This window comes from Miniopterus natalensis, chromosome 8, assembly GCF_054644295.1.
Source record: "Miniopterus natalensis isolate mMinNat1 chromosome 8, mMinNat1.hap1, whole genome shotgun sequence".
In the NCBI taxonomy this organism is placed as follows: Eukaryota; Metazoa; Chordata; class Mammalia; order Chiroptera; family Miniopteridae; genus Miniopterus; species Miniopterus natalensis.
This window is the reverse complement of record NC_142088.1, coordinates 22,599,584-22,614,378: the sequence shown is the minus strand read 5'-3', so window position 1 is coordinate 22,614,378 and position 14,795 is coordinate 22,599,584. Positions and strand designations below refer to the sequence as shown.

Sequence of the window (14,795 nt, the reverse complement as noted above, 5' to 3'; positions counted from 1 at the left end):
AAACAAAACCAATAGGATATATAGAGATATATTAGAGGAGATTTACTGTGGGAATTGGCTCATGTGATCTTGGAGACTGAAATATGCCATTTGCAAACTGCAGAACCAGAAAAGCCAGAGGCATAATTTAGTCTGAGACCAAAGGCCTGAGAACTGAGAAGGCTGCTGGTGGTAAATCCCAGAGCCTGAAGGCCAGAGAGCCAGCAGCACTGGTGTCTGAGGACAGGAGAAAATGGACATCCCAGCTCAAGAAGAGACAGAGAGAATATGTGCTTCCTCTACCGTTTTGTTTCCATCCAAGCCCTCAGTGGATTGGATGCTGCTGGCCCCATCGATGAGGACGGGCCTCTTTACTGGGTCTACTGATTCAAATGCTAATCTCTTCCCAAAACACCCTCACAGACACACCCAGAAATAATGTTTTACTAGCTATCTGGGCATCCCTTGGCCCAGTCAAGCAGACATATAAAATTAACCATTACAGGACTATAGGAATATACTAGTATTGCCCATGAAGCTACAAATATGGAAACACAAAAGTTTCTTTCTTGTATACATCAGCCATGTCTAATTCTTTCCTGCTCCCCCCTAATCTGTCTTTTATGTCTTCTTACCTGTTCCCCCAGCCTCATGTCCTCCCTCATTTTTCTCTGTCTTTCTCTGGCTTTGTATAGGTGTTGGGAGTCCCTACAGAGGATACCTGGCCTGGAGTTTCCAAACTACCTAACTACAATCCAGGTAATATTTGATTTGAGCTTTGGAATTAGCAGTGTGAGAGATTTAGCTACACAGTGTGCTCTTTCGATGTTAACTCGACAGTGAAGACAAATGTTTAGGTTCTTGTATTGACTAATCCTTTTAAGAGGAGGACACTGAAATAGTAGGTGAGGTTAGATTAGTTCTCAAACTCTGTAAAACACATGTTGCAAACTGAGTAAGAATTTTGCTCAGTGGATTATTGAATATTGCTGTGGATTCTGCATCCATTTCCAAATGCCCAATGGCTCAAGGAAACAGTTCAAATGATAGTGTCACTTTTGAGCCCCATGACTGTCATCAGTTTATATGCTACTATGGCAGAGGGAAAGTAGAGGCTCATTAGTCTCATTAAGCATAGGACAGGCCAGGTAAAATGTACCTGATTATGCAGCACTTGGTCATTTTCTGTCACACATTTGGTCCTTCAAGACTGGCTCCCAGGGTGGATTTGGAAGTGTTGGAAGTGTTGTCTATGGGGGAAGTCTTTGAAAAATGGTCCCAAGGCCATGGCAGAGGGGACTGATTAACCAGTCGTCACACCAAGGATGTTGAGACAGAAGGGAGGAGACAAGCAGTGAGCTCGAGGATGAAGGAATGTATCAGATCCTGGAGAAGCAATAGTGGCTGTACCAAAGCTGGACGCCTGAGGGCAGGGTTAAAAGAGAGATAGGTATGCACAGATAAGGACAAGATTAGAGTGAGTGTGGCCCAAGTCACATTTTCTAGTCTTTATATTCTTACATTGCCTCATTACTAAAAATGGATTTATTCCCAAATTGTTGTAATTACTAACATTGGTATGAGATTATCCTGCAAGGATCATGAGAGCAAAAAACTGTAGAGAGATCAAAGAGGTGGTTAAAAAGAAAAACAAAAGACATAGGAGGCTAGGGATTTTTTTCTGCAGCATCTAATATTTTTGCTCAAACAGCTACACATAGGGATGAGGTATCTTGAATGAACCAGGATTATGGAAACCTGATAGCAAGCTAAAGACAAACTATAAAGTCATTTCAGCTTTATGTGAATGATCGTATGCATTGCTAAATGGCTTTAGGGTCACTTACCAATAGTTTACCATTTCTAACTATTTTGCTAGTTTGGCACCTGAGAAAAATGCTGCTATCTGGCCACAGGGCTTCCCTTTGGTCTGAGATAGAGAGAAAAAAGAACAGGCTTCTTGTGGAGACAGACCATGATCCAGGGTGCAATAAGTCCTATCTCCTGTTGCCATGGTTTCTAGGAGAGTCGGGCTTTCATCTTTCCCTACCCTGCCCATACCTCCCTTCACCCTGACTATACTCTTTCCTCCAGGTGAAAATGGGACCCCCCAGCTTTCTAAAATGGATGCAAGCAGAAGTTAGGGTCACAGATGGGTTGTAGAAAACAATTTGGATGATGTTAATACAAAGCTGCCACGGTGAGCATATGCTGTTCCCTCAAACTTCAAACATGTAGGTTTCAGGTTGGTTCAGGCAATAAACAGCTTCTTAGTACAGAATGTCTTGTTGGGAACAATAATGATAGAAGCTTGGCCAAAATGCACCCCTGCCAGATTCTGTACTAAGTAAGGCAACTGGGTTCCAATAAAACAGTGAGAAATACATTACAGTTTTCATTTTGCTGTCGTTTCCAAGTAACGTACAATTTTTTATTTATGAAGAGAAATCTCCAGGTACAACATCAATAGGTTCATATTTTGCATTGTTTTTCTAGGAAGCATTCGATTTAGTTCAAATGAGTCAAAAAAAATGTAAGCACCTACTATCCACCAGGCACTGTTCTGCCTGCCGGGCCTGCACTGATAGAGATGCTCTGTTCTTGGATGTTTAAGAGCTTGGGTTTGTATTTACTCAGCCACACCCTTTCACCAGCTCCCCTTATAAGGGGAGGGCGGGTGCTCATTTGTGAGCCCTGCTTCTGTGGGCTGAGCAGTGTGCAGCCCTGGCCTAAGCTCGTGGAAGGCAGGAAGGGAGTAATAACCTTAACCACAGCCAAGAGGGAAACCCATGTTTGTAAATCTTAGAAGTCCGGCTTATCTTGGGCCTGGGGTCAGTACTATTGATAACTCTATCATAAGGACTATGTTTTAAAAGGGTCATCCACCTCTGTGTCCCAGGAAAGTCCCTAAGTGAATCAAGGAGTCTCTCTGAGCCACCGTCCTCACCCACCCCCATCCCTGAGCTGCTGCTGCTGCTTTCGTGCCCCTGAACTCCAACGATCAAGGGAACAGGAGAGGGGATAGGAGCCAGAAAAAATGTCACAGAGCAGAACCGTTAACACCATTCTGGATGAGATTTCCATTCTTTTCGTTTTCATTCTAAGTAGTAGTAAGAACCCCAAACTTTGAATTCAGTTGGTACAGCAATTTTGGAGGAGCCAAAGAGCTCAGAACTTGGGAGGATCATCCCGTCCGTGTCCATCTATGTCCACTCTGCCATTTCCAGGCTTTGTCTGGACTATGTCTAGGAAGACAACAATTTCTCTTTGTACAGGTTAGAACAAAACAAAACCTAACCCTGCTGGACAGATTTGTCTGAGCAGTTACCCATCTTCTTGGGGGCACTGGTGAGTAGGGTTGCAGGTTTTCTATCTGTCAATTCAGACTGTTGTGCCGGATTAAATCTGGGCAATGTAAGAGAGGTGTGTAATTTTAGAGACGGGTCTTCCTTCCTTCCTTCCTTCCTTCCTTCCTTCCTTCCTTCCTTCCTTCCTTCCTTCCTTCCTTCCTTCCTTCCTTCCTTCCTTTCCTTCCTTTCTTTCTCTCTTCTCTTCCTTCCTTCCTTCCTTCTTTTTTTCCCCTTCCTTCTGTCCTTCCTTCTTCCCTTCCTTTCTTCCCTCCCACCCCCCATTTTAAGCAAGCTGGCCGAGAGCTCTGTGTCCTCTGCTTCAAAGGGCCAGTTGTCTTATTTTGATGTGGGTAGATTAAGAAGTAGGCTTTGAAAAGTAGGCTTTCTTTCTTTCTTTCCTTTTTTTTTTTTTTTTTTGTTTAATCTTTTCTCCTGGGATAGCTTTCAGAGCAATATATCCAAGTGTCAGTGAGGGGGTTCTGACGAGCACAGATTCCCAGACTCTCAGCAGGATCATTCTCTAACAGAAATATAAAAGTGAAATATTAAAAACCCTGGAACGTGAACTCCATGTGCAGAGTAGCCAGTGTCTTGCCTGCTTGCACCATGGGAAAAAAAGATCTCCTTGAAAAAAGAGGGAGGAGGGAAAAAGTGCTTTGAGCCAGAGGTTTACAGGTTTAGTAGAGCATAGTAACATCCCCTCAAAGAAGTGGGTGTTGCTCTGTGACCCCCCAAAATGCTCCTCCTTTGACTCCGCCGTCAGAACACTCACCCTCCCCTGGCAACACACCCCCTTTTCACATGCTAACTGAGGCGCCTGTGATTGGCTGAACAATAAGCTGGTCACACTTGCTAAAGGCCTGCCATCTTTCACACAATTAGTCAAGACACATTAATCAAACTGGCGGGGAGCAGGGGCTGAGCTGGCCTCCTGCCATGGGGGAGGGGAGCAGTTTTGGTGACCCTTAACAAGAGTCCGCAGGAAGCAATGATAAAGGACTGCATGCTAGAGGGATGCTATCAGAAAGTCCAAAAAGGTGAAAACCCCAACTAGAGGCACTGGGTTCATGGCACAGAGGATCCCAGAAGCTTAGAGCAAACCGGATGTTGGTCTTGGCTAAAATCTGCTAAAGCAAGACAGTGGTGTGAATTTAAACGGTGGGGCCCTATGGACATTTTTACAAAGTTCCCTTGCCCTTCTAGTTTTCTCCCAGCCCTCAAGAAAATGCACTCAGGAGTCCCTTCCCTTTTGAGCCTCAAGCACTTTGGGTCCAACTAGAACCAATAGGAGTAAAGCATATGTAAAACGTAACAATTTAGAATCGATTAAGAGAAGGTATTAACTGGCAAGGGCAAGGCATTTGTTCTAAACTAAATATTTGGAGAACGTTAAAAATAGTTAATTTTAAGAGAAAAAAATAAGTTAACATTTGTGCTTTTTTTTTCCCCCAATCCTCACCCGAGGATATGTTTATTAATTTGAGAGAGAAACATCAATGTGAGAGAGAAACATTGACCAGTTGCCTCCGGTATGCACCCTGACCGAACCCATGGCCTTTTGGTTTGCAAGACAGTGCTGCAGCCAACTGAACCACACCGACCAGGGCAACATTTGTGTTTTTAATGGTAATATCTTCTGGCTTTTCTTTTCTAAATTTCCTCTAAATACTTTTTCCAATGGCAATCTAGAGCTAATAAGAACATACCTTAGAGGCAAGTTTGCCGCAGAATCTTGTAAGGCTTTTAAAAGACTCAACTAAATATTTAGACATTTCTCAGCTAAAGTAAACAGAGGCCTTACTCCTCTGGAGGTTGCCCAGTCACCATCTCATTAGATGCAAAGATCCTGTGATAAAGAAAAACTTTTTTTCTGCCCACATGATTGCAGCCCAGTTGCGGTTTTTAATGTGTCGTTGATTGTTTCATCCAGCTTCTTTTGCTCCACTCAAAGGGTCTGTCGTGGCTCTGTTTGCTTCCTTAAACACAGTTTTTGAAAGCACTCATGCTGTGCGAGCTCAAATCCCAGCATTAATGTACTGCTGGGTTCATTTCACCACACTCAAAAGCGCTGAGTTTAAATCCCTCTCAGTGCCATTTGGGGCACCAGAAGACTTTACCCTTCTTCACTAATGGTTCCAAGTTTACGTCTAGATGCTGGGGTCAAGGACAGGCGAGGATTTAGAAATAACAGTGCATGACATTAGCCAATGCATTTGCCAAATTGGCAATTAGTTCCTGATGTGCGTGCAAAGCATCTTATTCCTGCCTCTTTGATCGAGAAGGGAATAGAGTCCACAGAGGCCTTCAAACTTTTAAAGAAATATCTGCTGAAAATCATGCCTGATTTGCGACATGAGCTCAGCTCCAGGGAAGCATCCGGGATTACCCTGGTTCTTTCAGCCCCAGGAAAGAAACGCTGCACATGGAAAGATTTTCCACTGGAGGAACTTAGTGGAAATCAAAAGGCAGGAAAGCGGTACTAAAAGCCCTACAGGGACCCAGACTCAGATGGGCTATGAACATAGGCAAATGCATCCCGCTCATGCCTACTTATTTTCAGTACTCCTGCCTTTTCAACTTTTGACCACCAGGTGGAAGCAAGAAATAATAGGGATGGAAATAACAGGACTGCTGCCATCAGACAGCATAATAGAGCGATCCAGCCCTTCTCTCAGAATATTTTATTTTGACCTGAAATCCAGTGTAAGAGCTTCACTTCATCTGACACCACGGTGGGACAGATGATTAAAATCTAAAATGATCCTTGTCTCTATTGGGATGATAAAGAGCTACCATGCTTTGGGCTCAAAGGGTCCTAAGCATGTCTTTGTGTGTTTGTTGTGATTGGCATCAGCATCCACTCAGTCACATGACCTACTAGCCAAGGGAGTTATTCAGTGGGCTGAACTAAGGGGGAAAACACTGAAAAGAGAGGTTTTAACTATGAGCATCAACTCTTACATGGACCTGCAAGTCCAGGCTCCACCTTGTACTTTCTGGGGGCCCTTAAAGAAGTTACTTATTCCCCTAATCTGCAAAATGGGAACAATCCTACCATTGAGAAAGTGTTGCCTATGTGCCAAGCACAGGGCGTAATTAACTGCTAATCCTTACTACTGCTTGCCAGGGTCCATGCTGGTGGGAGTACCACGATTTTACACCAAGAAGCTGAGGCTTTCTTCCAGGTCCCCACAGAGGCATTTCCTAATTGGCAGAGGGTCAGTCCACAGCCAAATCCTGTCCTCCTTCCATTAGTCATGTTGTATCCCTGTGTATCATTTTGCAGGGTGGTTCTGAGAAATAAGTGAAATTATTCACCTGCATCTGCCATGGTACTAACTTTTTCTTTTTAGATAAAATTGACATTTGTTTTAAGTGTACAACATAATGATTTGATATATGTATGTATTGTGAAATGATCACCATACTAAGTCTAGTTAACATCAGCCACCACACACGGTATGCCTACTTTTAGTAGGTGCTCAACAAAAGTTAGTTGTCATTCTGTATTTTACAGTGTGGAAGTTCATTGAACTGCTTAGTGACTCACCAAGGTTCCAACTCAGTGACAGATATGTGAGAACTGACACTATGCCTGTTTCTTTATGTTTCATTCCCTGCCTTCCTGGCTTCCTTCTAGATGTCAGGCACACCTCCTAGCTCTAGAACTGAGTTTTGTTTTCCCTTGCTTGGGCCTAAACATTATTTGAATTCGCACACCCTAAGAGCTGGCCTGCAGTTTTCAAACTCCTACCTAAGTCAGTTTGAGGGCTTGTTAAAACTGTCCCTGCTGGAGAAGGCTCCATTCTGCTCTATGCACCACCACCACCCCCCCATACACACACACACACACAACTGTTGTGAGATGCCTGCCGACTCTATGGCCACAGGCCTCTTCCCTGGGAGGACCCTTATTACCTACATGCTACATAATGGTATCCAGTAAGGGCTACTGAATCACGGATAACATTAGTGTTATCATTGTTGATTTCACCCAAAACATGGCACAGTGGAAAGAGTGCTGAAGTTCTCTACAGAGCAAACCTTACCCCTTTTAGTGTTCCTAGTATTTTATACATGCCCCCTAACTGGCACATAATACTCACTAAATATTTGTTAAATGAAATGAGTGACTAGAAGTCAGAGAACCTGGGTTCTGGTTCCAGTTGTACCCTCTAGGACTCTAAAAATCCTGTTCTGCCTGCTTTGCCAAGGAAGCACATGTAAGTTATTATTCACCTTATCATTGGGAAATAACTACTGTTATTGAGCACTAACTATGATTTAGGCGCTTTACATACATTATGCCACTTTGATTTACAACAACCATATCAGATGGGGGGCAATGTTCTCATCCCAACTTTATAAATAAGAAGCTGAGGCTTAGGGAGGTATGTGTCTTGCCTGGGGTCAAGTAGCCAGGAAGAGGGAGACTCAGAATGTCCAGACCTGTTAGACTCCAAGGTAGTGCTCTCACAGTGTTCCACATTACCTTTCAAACATTTACCCAACAGGGAAAATATAATGATTTGGTAACAAAACCATGACCCAGACTGGGGACCAGCTAAGAACACTTTTCCAAATCCATTTCTAAATGATTATGTCCTTCCACCCAGACTTGATTTTAGAACTCGTGAGCTTGGCGACATGTTTCTGGAATGTACTATGAGTGGAGTCCCTGCCATGAGATTCCAGCAGCTGCCATCCACCACGCTCCCCCCTCCCCCCCTTGCTCCAGCTAATGAAGCCACTGGCACTCACCAAATCTGTGAACCCTGATTGGGCTCATTACTGTGGCGCTTCTGGAGTGCTGCCGAAAGCTCCTGGGGAGATACTATTAACATCTTTATTAACCCGTCCCCCAAACCAGTCAGTGAAATCCATTTAGATACACAGCACACTTTGATCTTCATTAATAGTTTCTTCTAGTTTCTACATTTATTTTTAGTTTTCTCATCTTTAATTTATTTGGTGGCAATTATTAGTTTTATTGAGGGGGACAAGATGATCTTAAAGTAGTTAAGATTAGGAAAAATTGCAAATGAGTGAAAGCAAGTTAAAAAAAATTTTTTTTCAAGTAAACCCTGCTATGTTCCTTCCTAGTTTAAGAAAAGGAGCCTTATATTTCCAAATATCATGGAACTGGCTCAAACAGGAGGCTCCTTCCCCACCTTCATGGCCAGTGCTTCATGTCATTGATGTCTGTAAGGCATAGAGCAGGATGTACATGTGGGCTTTCTTGAGTTACTTTTTTGCATTTTAAGAATAAGGTTTAGTAAATTTATTTTATTTTAATTTTTTTTGTCCAAGCATCAATTTTTCTTCCATTCAACAAATATTTATTGAATGCTAGGTGTTGGGACTAGGAGATTCAAAAATAAGTAAGACATTGATACCTGCCTTGGAAGCATACAGTCTGGAGGGGGAAACACTAAATAATACAATGTGTAAAGTATTAATATAGAAACATTCCCTGGGGACCTCTAGGAAGACTAAGAAAAAGGCCCCCTTGATTTGTCTGAGGAATCTAGGGATTGTTTGAGAGAAAGAGGCATGAGCTGGGTCTCGAAGATGACTTAGTGGGCTTTTCCCAGGAAAACAAGAGGGAAAGGACATTCCAGACCGAGGAATTTAACACAGAGGAACAGCAAAACAGGTACATGTGATAATATACCAAGTAGGTAAGTTGCTCAGGGAAGCTAGAACGTTGGTTCTGTGGTGGGACATTGCTGGAAAGGTGGGCCGGGACTAGATGGGGAAGTGCTTTGTAATCATCTTAAGGATTTGGACTTGACTAGTAAACAAAGAAAGGCACTGGATGATTGTTAGCAGGGAAGTGATATTGCAGGATTTTAATTTTAGAAGAAATTGCTTGGAAGATATGTAGAATTAAATTAGCCAGAAGCAATGTGGCGATGCTCTAGATTCTTGAAGACAAATAGGAAGTCTCAACTAGAGCCATAGCAATGGATAAGGAATGGAGGGATCAAGTCTGAAAAGCATATGGGTGGTAGAGTGAAGGGGACATTATAACTGATTGGGTTTGAGTTGTGAAGGGAAAACCCATCTGCAGTGGATGAGAGAATGATAGCTCCATTCACTGGCACGGGAAGTAAAAGAGGGAAGAAACTGATTTTTGGAGAAGGTAATGACTATAAGGATTGGACATTTTGAGATTAATGTATCTGTGGGGCCACCGAATGGAGCTATCTAGAGAGCAGTTAGAAATACAAGCCATGATTACATGAGTCTAATCTAGAAATACAATCCAGAAGTCATCTGTTTAAAGTAGTATTTAAAGCCCTGGGTGCGAATTCATTTGCCCAAGGGAAGTGTGTAGAGAAAGAAGACTATGATGGAACCCTGGGGGACCAGTACTGAGGATCAGGCAGAAGGGAAAGGAGTCTCTGGAAGCTGAGAAGGAACAGCCAGAGGGGCTTGAGAAAACCAGGAGATGATGATGATGATGTGAAGATGATGATGGTGATGATGATGGTGGTGATGGTGATAATATACCACAGAAAGCATATGGCCAAAAGTTCTTTGGTGGGAAAGCCAAGTACCATTTCTGTGTATTCCCAGTGATGAGCACAATGCCTCCATATGGTGGCCCTTAAACATTTTTGAGACTACAAGGGAATGGTAAATGTCAAATGATGCATCATTGAATACCCTAAGCACCAAATGGCATGATCAAGCTATAGCTCAAACGTCATTTATGAGGGTGGACAGACTTTAAACATGGTATTTCCCTGGCAAAAGAGGAGGGACTCCTGGCTATGCCATCCCCTCCACCTTCTCCAGTCACCCTCAGGGAGCAAGATCTGGCTTTCTCTTCCTCTACCAAGACCATTACCTTAGGGGTAGGCTTCAGAGGATGGGATATTTTCTTAGAATCCACAGAAAGTTTTGATGTAGAGTTAGAAAAGTGACACACCACAAATATGAGTTGGAGTGCCAGGCTCAAATGCCAAGGACCACTCTCCATTGGCTTTTGGTATCCTGATGATACCAAACAGGAATCTAAAGCCTGGTAATGCAAAGCATCAGAAGAGCCTAATTTACACTCTGAGCCAAAGATTACAGGAGCTTCAGAAGGGGGAAACAAGCAGCGAGTAAGTAGGTTCTGAATGTATATATTTGGGGTAGGGGGCAGGTGGAGACAGGAGAAGAGCTACAGATTTTTGTGGTGCAGTTTTAAAGTTACTGCTTGAGATAGCGAAATAAGGCTAACACCATTATCAACTATTTAAATATATGGTATCTCAAGAATGCATTGTATTCTGGAAGTTTCAGAGGTGTAGTTCAGTAGACAGCACTATAAGATAACCTTAGGGTGATTGTGGCAAGGCTATAGTAACTAGAAAATGTTTTACCTGGAGGTAAGACTCAAAATGGTCCTCATGATGTTTTATCGATCAATCAACAAATCTCTGTTGACTAAGGTCACTGTTCTTGAAATGAACTTTCTTAAATATTTAAGGGGGGGAAAATGCATTATTTGACTATGATAGCAACAATTCAACCATCATTTTAATTTTACTCTATTTAGTTGGGGAACTTAAATGTTCAGCTTATATAGCTTACTTTGCTTTTCCTACCTCGAAAACCCATTGAACTCCAATGAAAACACTTTTAAAGAGAACTGCAAAAGGAGAAATGGAGAAAAATCTGGTCTGATGATTTACTGTCATCTTTGTTAGGAGAAGGGAAATAAGCTGCCTATAAACCTATGATTTTTAGAGACTACTGAAGCCAGAGAAACAGACCACTCTTGGAATGGTGGTGTGTACAATGCCTGTTTGTGGATCATTCTCTCATTGATCGCTTGCAGCTTAACTACTGGGTGGTGGTGGGGAAATCAATTGGAGAGAGGCAAGGTCATTCAACATCAGGTTATCTGCATAGGAGTGGGAAAGCAGGCCACAAACAGGCACTGGGCTTCGGCTGGGCTTCATGACAGCAACCTGACTGACCCTGGACACATCAATCCCTCTGTCTCAGCTAATGCAGCTACAAAATAGATGTAGGAAAAGAGTCAGGCACAGTCTAAGCAAGACATGGAACCTCAAGTTCAATGTTCTTACATTGCCTCCCAGCCCAACTCTTACAGGCCATCCTTTACTGGTAGAATTGATGGGAACTGATTTTTCCCTTATTGGGCTTCCTCTTTCCCATCTTTGAAAAATATACTATATGTCAGACACTATGTTCTGCAATTTTTATATACCTTGATTAATTGAATTCTCTCAACAAGCTCACTTGAGGAAATGAGCCTCAGAGAAGTGTGTGGGTGGTGCTGGTGAGTGGTCAACCCTGCTCTCCTTGCTAGGCCAGCCTCCTTTGCCTCGCTTTGCGCCACACTGGAAACATCTGGAGACCATTAAAGACAATAATAACAACACAACAATGGACCAGTGCTGGGCCCTCCCCAGGCTTGGTGAATCAGACTCTGGGGGGTGGAGCCAGGGCTTCCTTTCATTTCACAACTCTCCCAGATGATGGATGCTAATATGCAGTTTGGCTTGAGAACCACTGTGTTAGACCATGCTAGCTCTCCAAAACAAAGGTAAAAACAAGAAGAAGAAGAAAAAAAAGGAATAAGACTAACATTTATTGAGCCCCTACTGCACATCAAGTGTGTAATCTTATCTAATTCTCCCATACAACTGGGAAAATTATTCCCATTTTACAGATTTGAAAGCTTTGGAGTTACTTAATCACAGAGGTTAAGGAATTTGCCCCAAATTTCCAAGCTCATAAATGGCAGGTGATTTAAACCCAGGGTTGTGTTCATGCTGCTACACCACATAGCTAAGAAGCACGCCTCCTGGTACACATTGAGGGCTCCAAAGAAATCAAGCCAGGCTTATAAGAATTTGAGCTTAGGGCCACGTTAGAATTTCAGTAGAATGCAACTTTAGGAGGTTTCCAAGGAGAATGATAAGGCAGGAATATCTGAGAGGAGAGAGAAAAGCATGGTATATCAGACGAGAGAAAGAGACAGAACAGAGGCAAAGGGTAAGGAATTACTTATATTACACTCACTATCCTAATTCTCACTGCAACCCTAGGCAGGAGGAACTACAATTATCCCCCTTCTGCAGATGGGAAAACTCAGGCCCAGTGAGGTTAAACAATACCCTCAGGTTGCACAGCCGGTAAGTGGCACAATGTGAATTCAAAACCTGGGTCCAGGTTTCTAACTGCACACGGTGCACATTGCCCATCACTTTTCAAAGAAGAGGAAGAAGAGCAGCAAACAGGATTTATTTTGTTTAATGCTCTGGGGCAGGCACTTTACATTCATTATCTCAATGAATCAATAAATTCAGGGAATCACTTCGTCCTTGTGAAGAGAGTATGACCTCCAACTTGAGTCAAGAAAACAGGCTTAAGTATCTTGCTTAAGGTCTCAGTGAAACTGAAGCAGCAGTTTCAAACCCTCGGTTTCATGTTCAGTCCCTAATTCAGGTTATTCTAAACCCATGTTCCGCTAGAACAACACTAAAGTTAGAAGTGGTATTAAAATGCTAAAGACCAAAAATCACAGCACACAGGGCTGTAAGTAGGGAGAAACAGATCGTGGGAGAGGACGGAAATGGATTTTATTATGTTGATCAAAAATTGGAATAGGACTGAACAAGGAAATATTTTAATTTTGTTTGGCCAGGTAAGAACTGCAAATAGGCAGCAGAAAATGATTTGGAAATAAACATTCAAAACAAATGCCAGATATTCTTTTTTTTTTTAATTGTTGAAAATATTACAGATGTCCCCTTTTTTCCTCATTGACCCCTTCCACCCCAAACCCATTCCCCGCCCCAGACCTCCACCACATGGTTATTTGAATTTAGGCACAATCATCTGAACAGAGAGTAAACAACCTGTAGTACAAGTGCTTCCCTGAGCCCCCACCTGGGACTGTAAACACCAGCAGAGTGGTTCACATTTGGTTGCATCTGACCTTGAAAACTCTGCTTCAGCCTCTTTCTTTCTTTCTTTTTCTTTCTTTCTTTCTTTCTTTCTTTCTTTCTTTCTTTCTTTCTTTCTTTCTTTCTTTCTTTCTTTCTTTCTTTCTTTCTTTCTTTCTCTCTCTCTCTCTCTCTCTCTCTCTCTCTCTCTCTCTCTCTCTCTCTCTCTTTCTTTCTTTCTTTCTTTTCTTTCTCTTTCTTTCTTTCTTTCTTTCTTTCTTTCTTTCTTTCTTTCTTTCTTTCTTTCTTTCTTTCTTTCTTTCTTTTTCTTTAATATATCTTTATTGATTCAGAGAGCGGAAGGGAAAGGGGGAGAGAGAGAAACATCAATGATGAGAGTCATTGATCTGCTGCCTCCTGCACACCCCCTACTGGGGATCTAGCCAGAAACCCAGGCATGTGCCCTGACCAAGAATCGAACTGTGATCTCCTGGATCCTAGGTCAGTGCTCAACTGCTGAGCCACACCAGCCAGGCTCAGTTGCTTTCTTTAATCACTCCTCTCTCTACAACATTTACCACTCCTTTCACTCTACAAATGTTGAACACAACGTTTCAATTAAAAATTACATTTTTAATTGAAATTACTTTTGAAGTTTCAAAATAATGTGATTTTTATTTTAAAAAATAATTTAAGAAAATAAACATAGAACAAAATCATATTTTGTTCAACTGCAATTAAATTCTTTGTTAGGTAAACAGTCTTGGTGTAGTCTATTCCTGCAGGAGCTGGAAAAAGAGATCTTTTAAAACCACAGCAATTATATTTCAGGCCCAAGAAAACTATCAGGCAAAAACATCATTTTAAATGAGAGTTTAAATACTCTTTTCTCATTGGAGTGGGAAACAGATTTGGTAAGGAACATCAGCTTATATCCCATGTAGCTCCTCTTATGGCCCTTACATAGAGTAAGCATTCAATTAGTATTTCCTGAGTGAATGAGAAAATGTTCCCTTTTATGGTGGTTTTATTTTGGGCTAAATAGTGTCAATATCAAGAATAACTGAAACACATGTATCCACATGTAAATATTATAAAGAGTACTCCAAAGAAAAATCACATATTTTATTATCATCCATTTTGCATCATTCAAACCAGAATTCACTTCCATTTTTACTGCAAATGATGTATAAAATTAGCCCCCTTACTTTTTACCACTTTTGAGACTTTACCCCATCATCTGTCACAAGACTTTTCATGCAAATGAACTTTGTTCTCTCAAATGAATTATAAGCTCTGAGAGGGTGGGGAGATTTCTTTTGTATCACCTGCTCTGCACACAGTAAATGCTTAGTAAATGTTTGCTGACTTTACTGAATGTTGTGACTGTATTAAGTTCACTAGGGCTACTAGTGACAAAGTACCACAAACTGGATGCTTAAACCACAAAAATGTATTGTCTCGTGGTTTTGGAGGCTAGATCTGAAATGGAGGTGGTGGCAGGATTGGTTCCTCCGGGGGCTCTGAGGGAAGGATGGCTGGCTTCGCCGTG

The 14,795-nt window shown here is 42.1% G+C and overlaps 1 protein-coding gene across 1 annotated transcript in view; it reads left to right on the top strand.

The window, feature by feature from the left end:
• CDK15 (cyclin dependent kinase 15) overlaps positions 1 to 14,795 on the top strand; it is a 77,140-nt gene that overhangs the window by 42,581 nt on the left and 19,764 nt on the right. Inside the window, exon 10 of the mRNA XM_087819386.1 lies at positions 675 to 738. Within this exon, the coding sequence (XP_087675512.1) occupies positions 675 to 738 (64 nt within the window). The remainder of the gene's footprint in view (positions 1 to 674; positions 739 to 14,795) is intronic.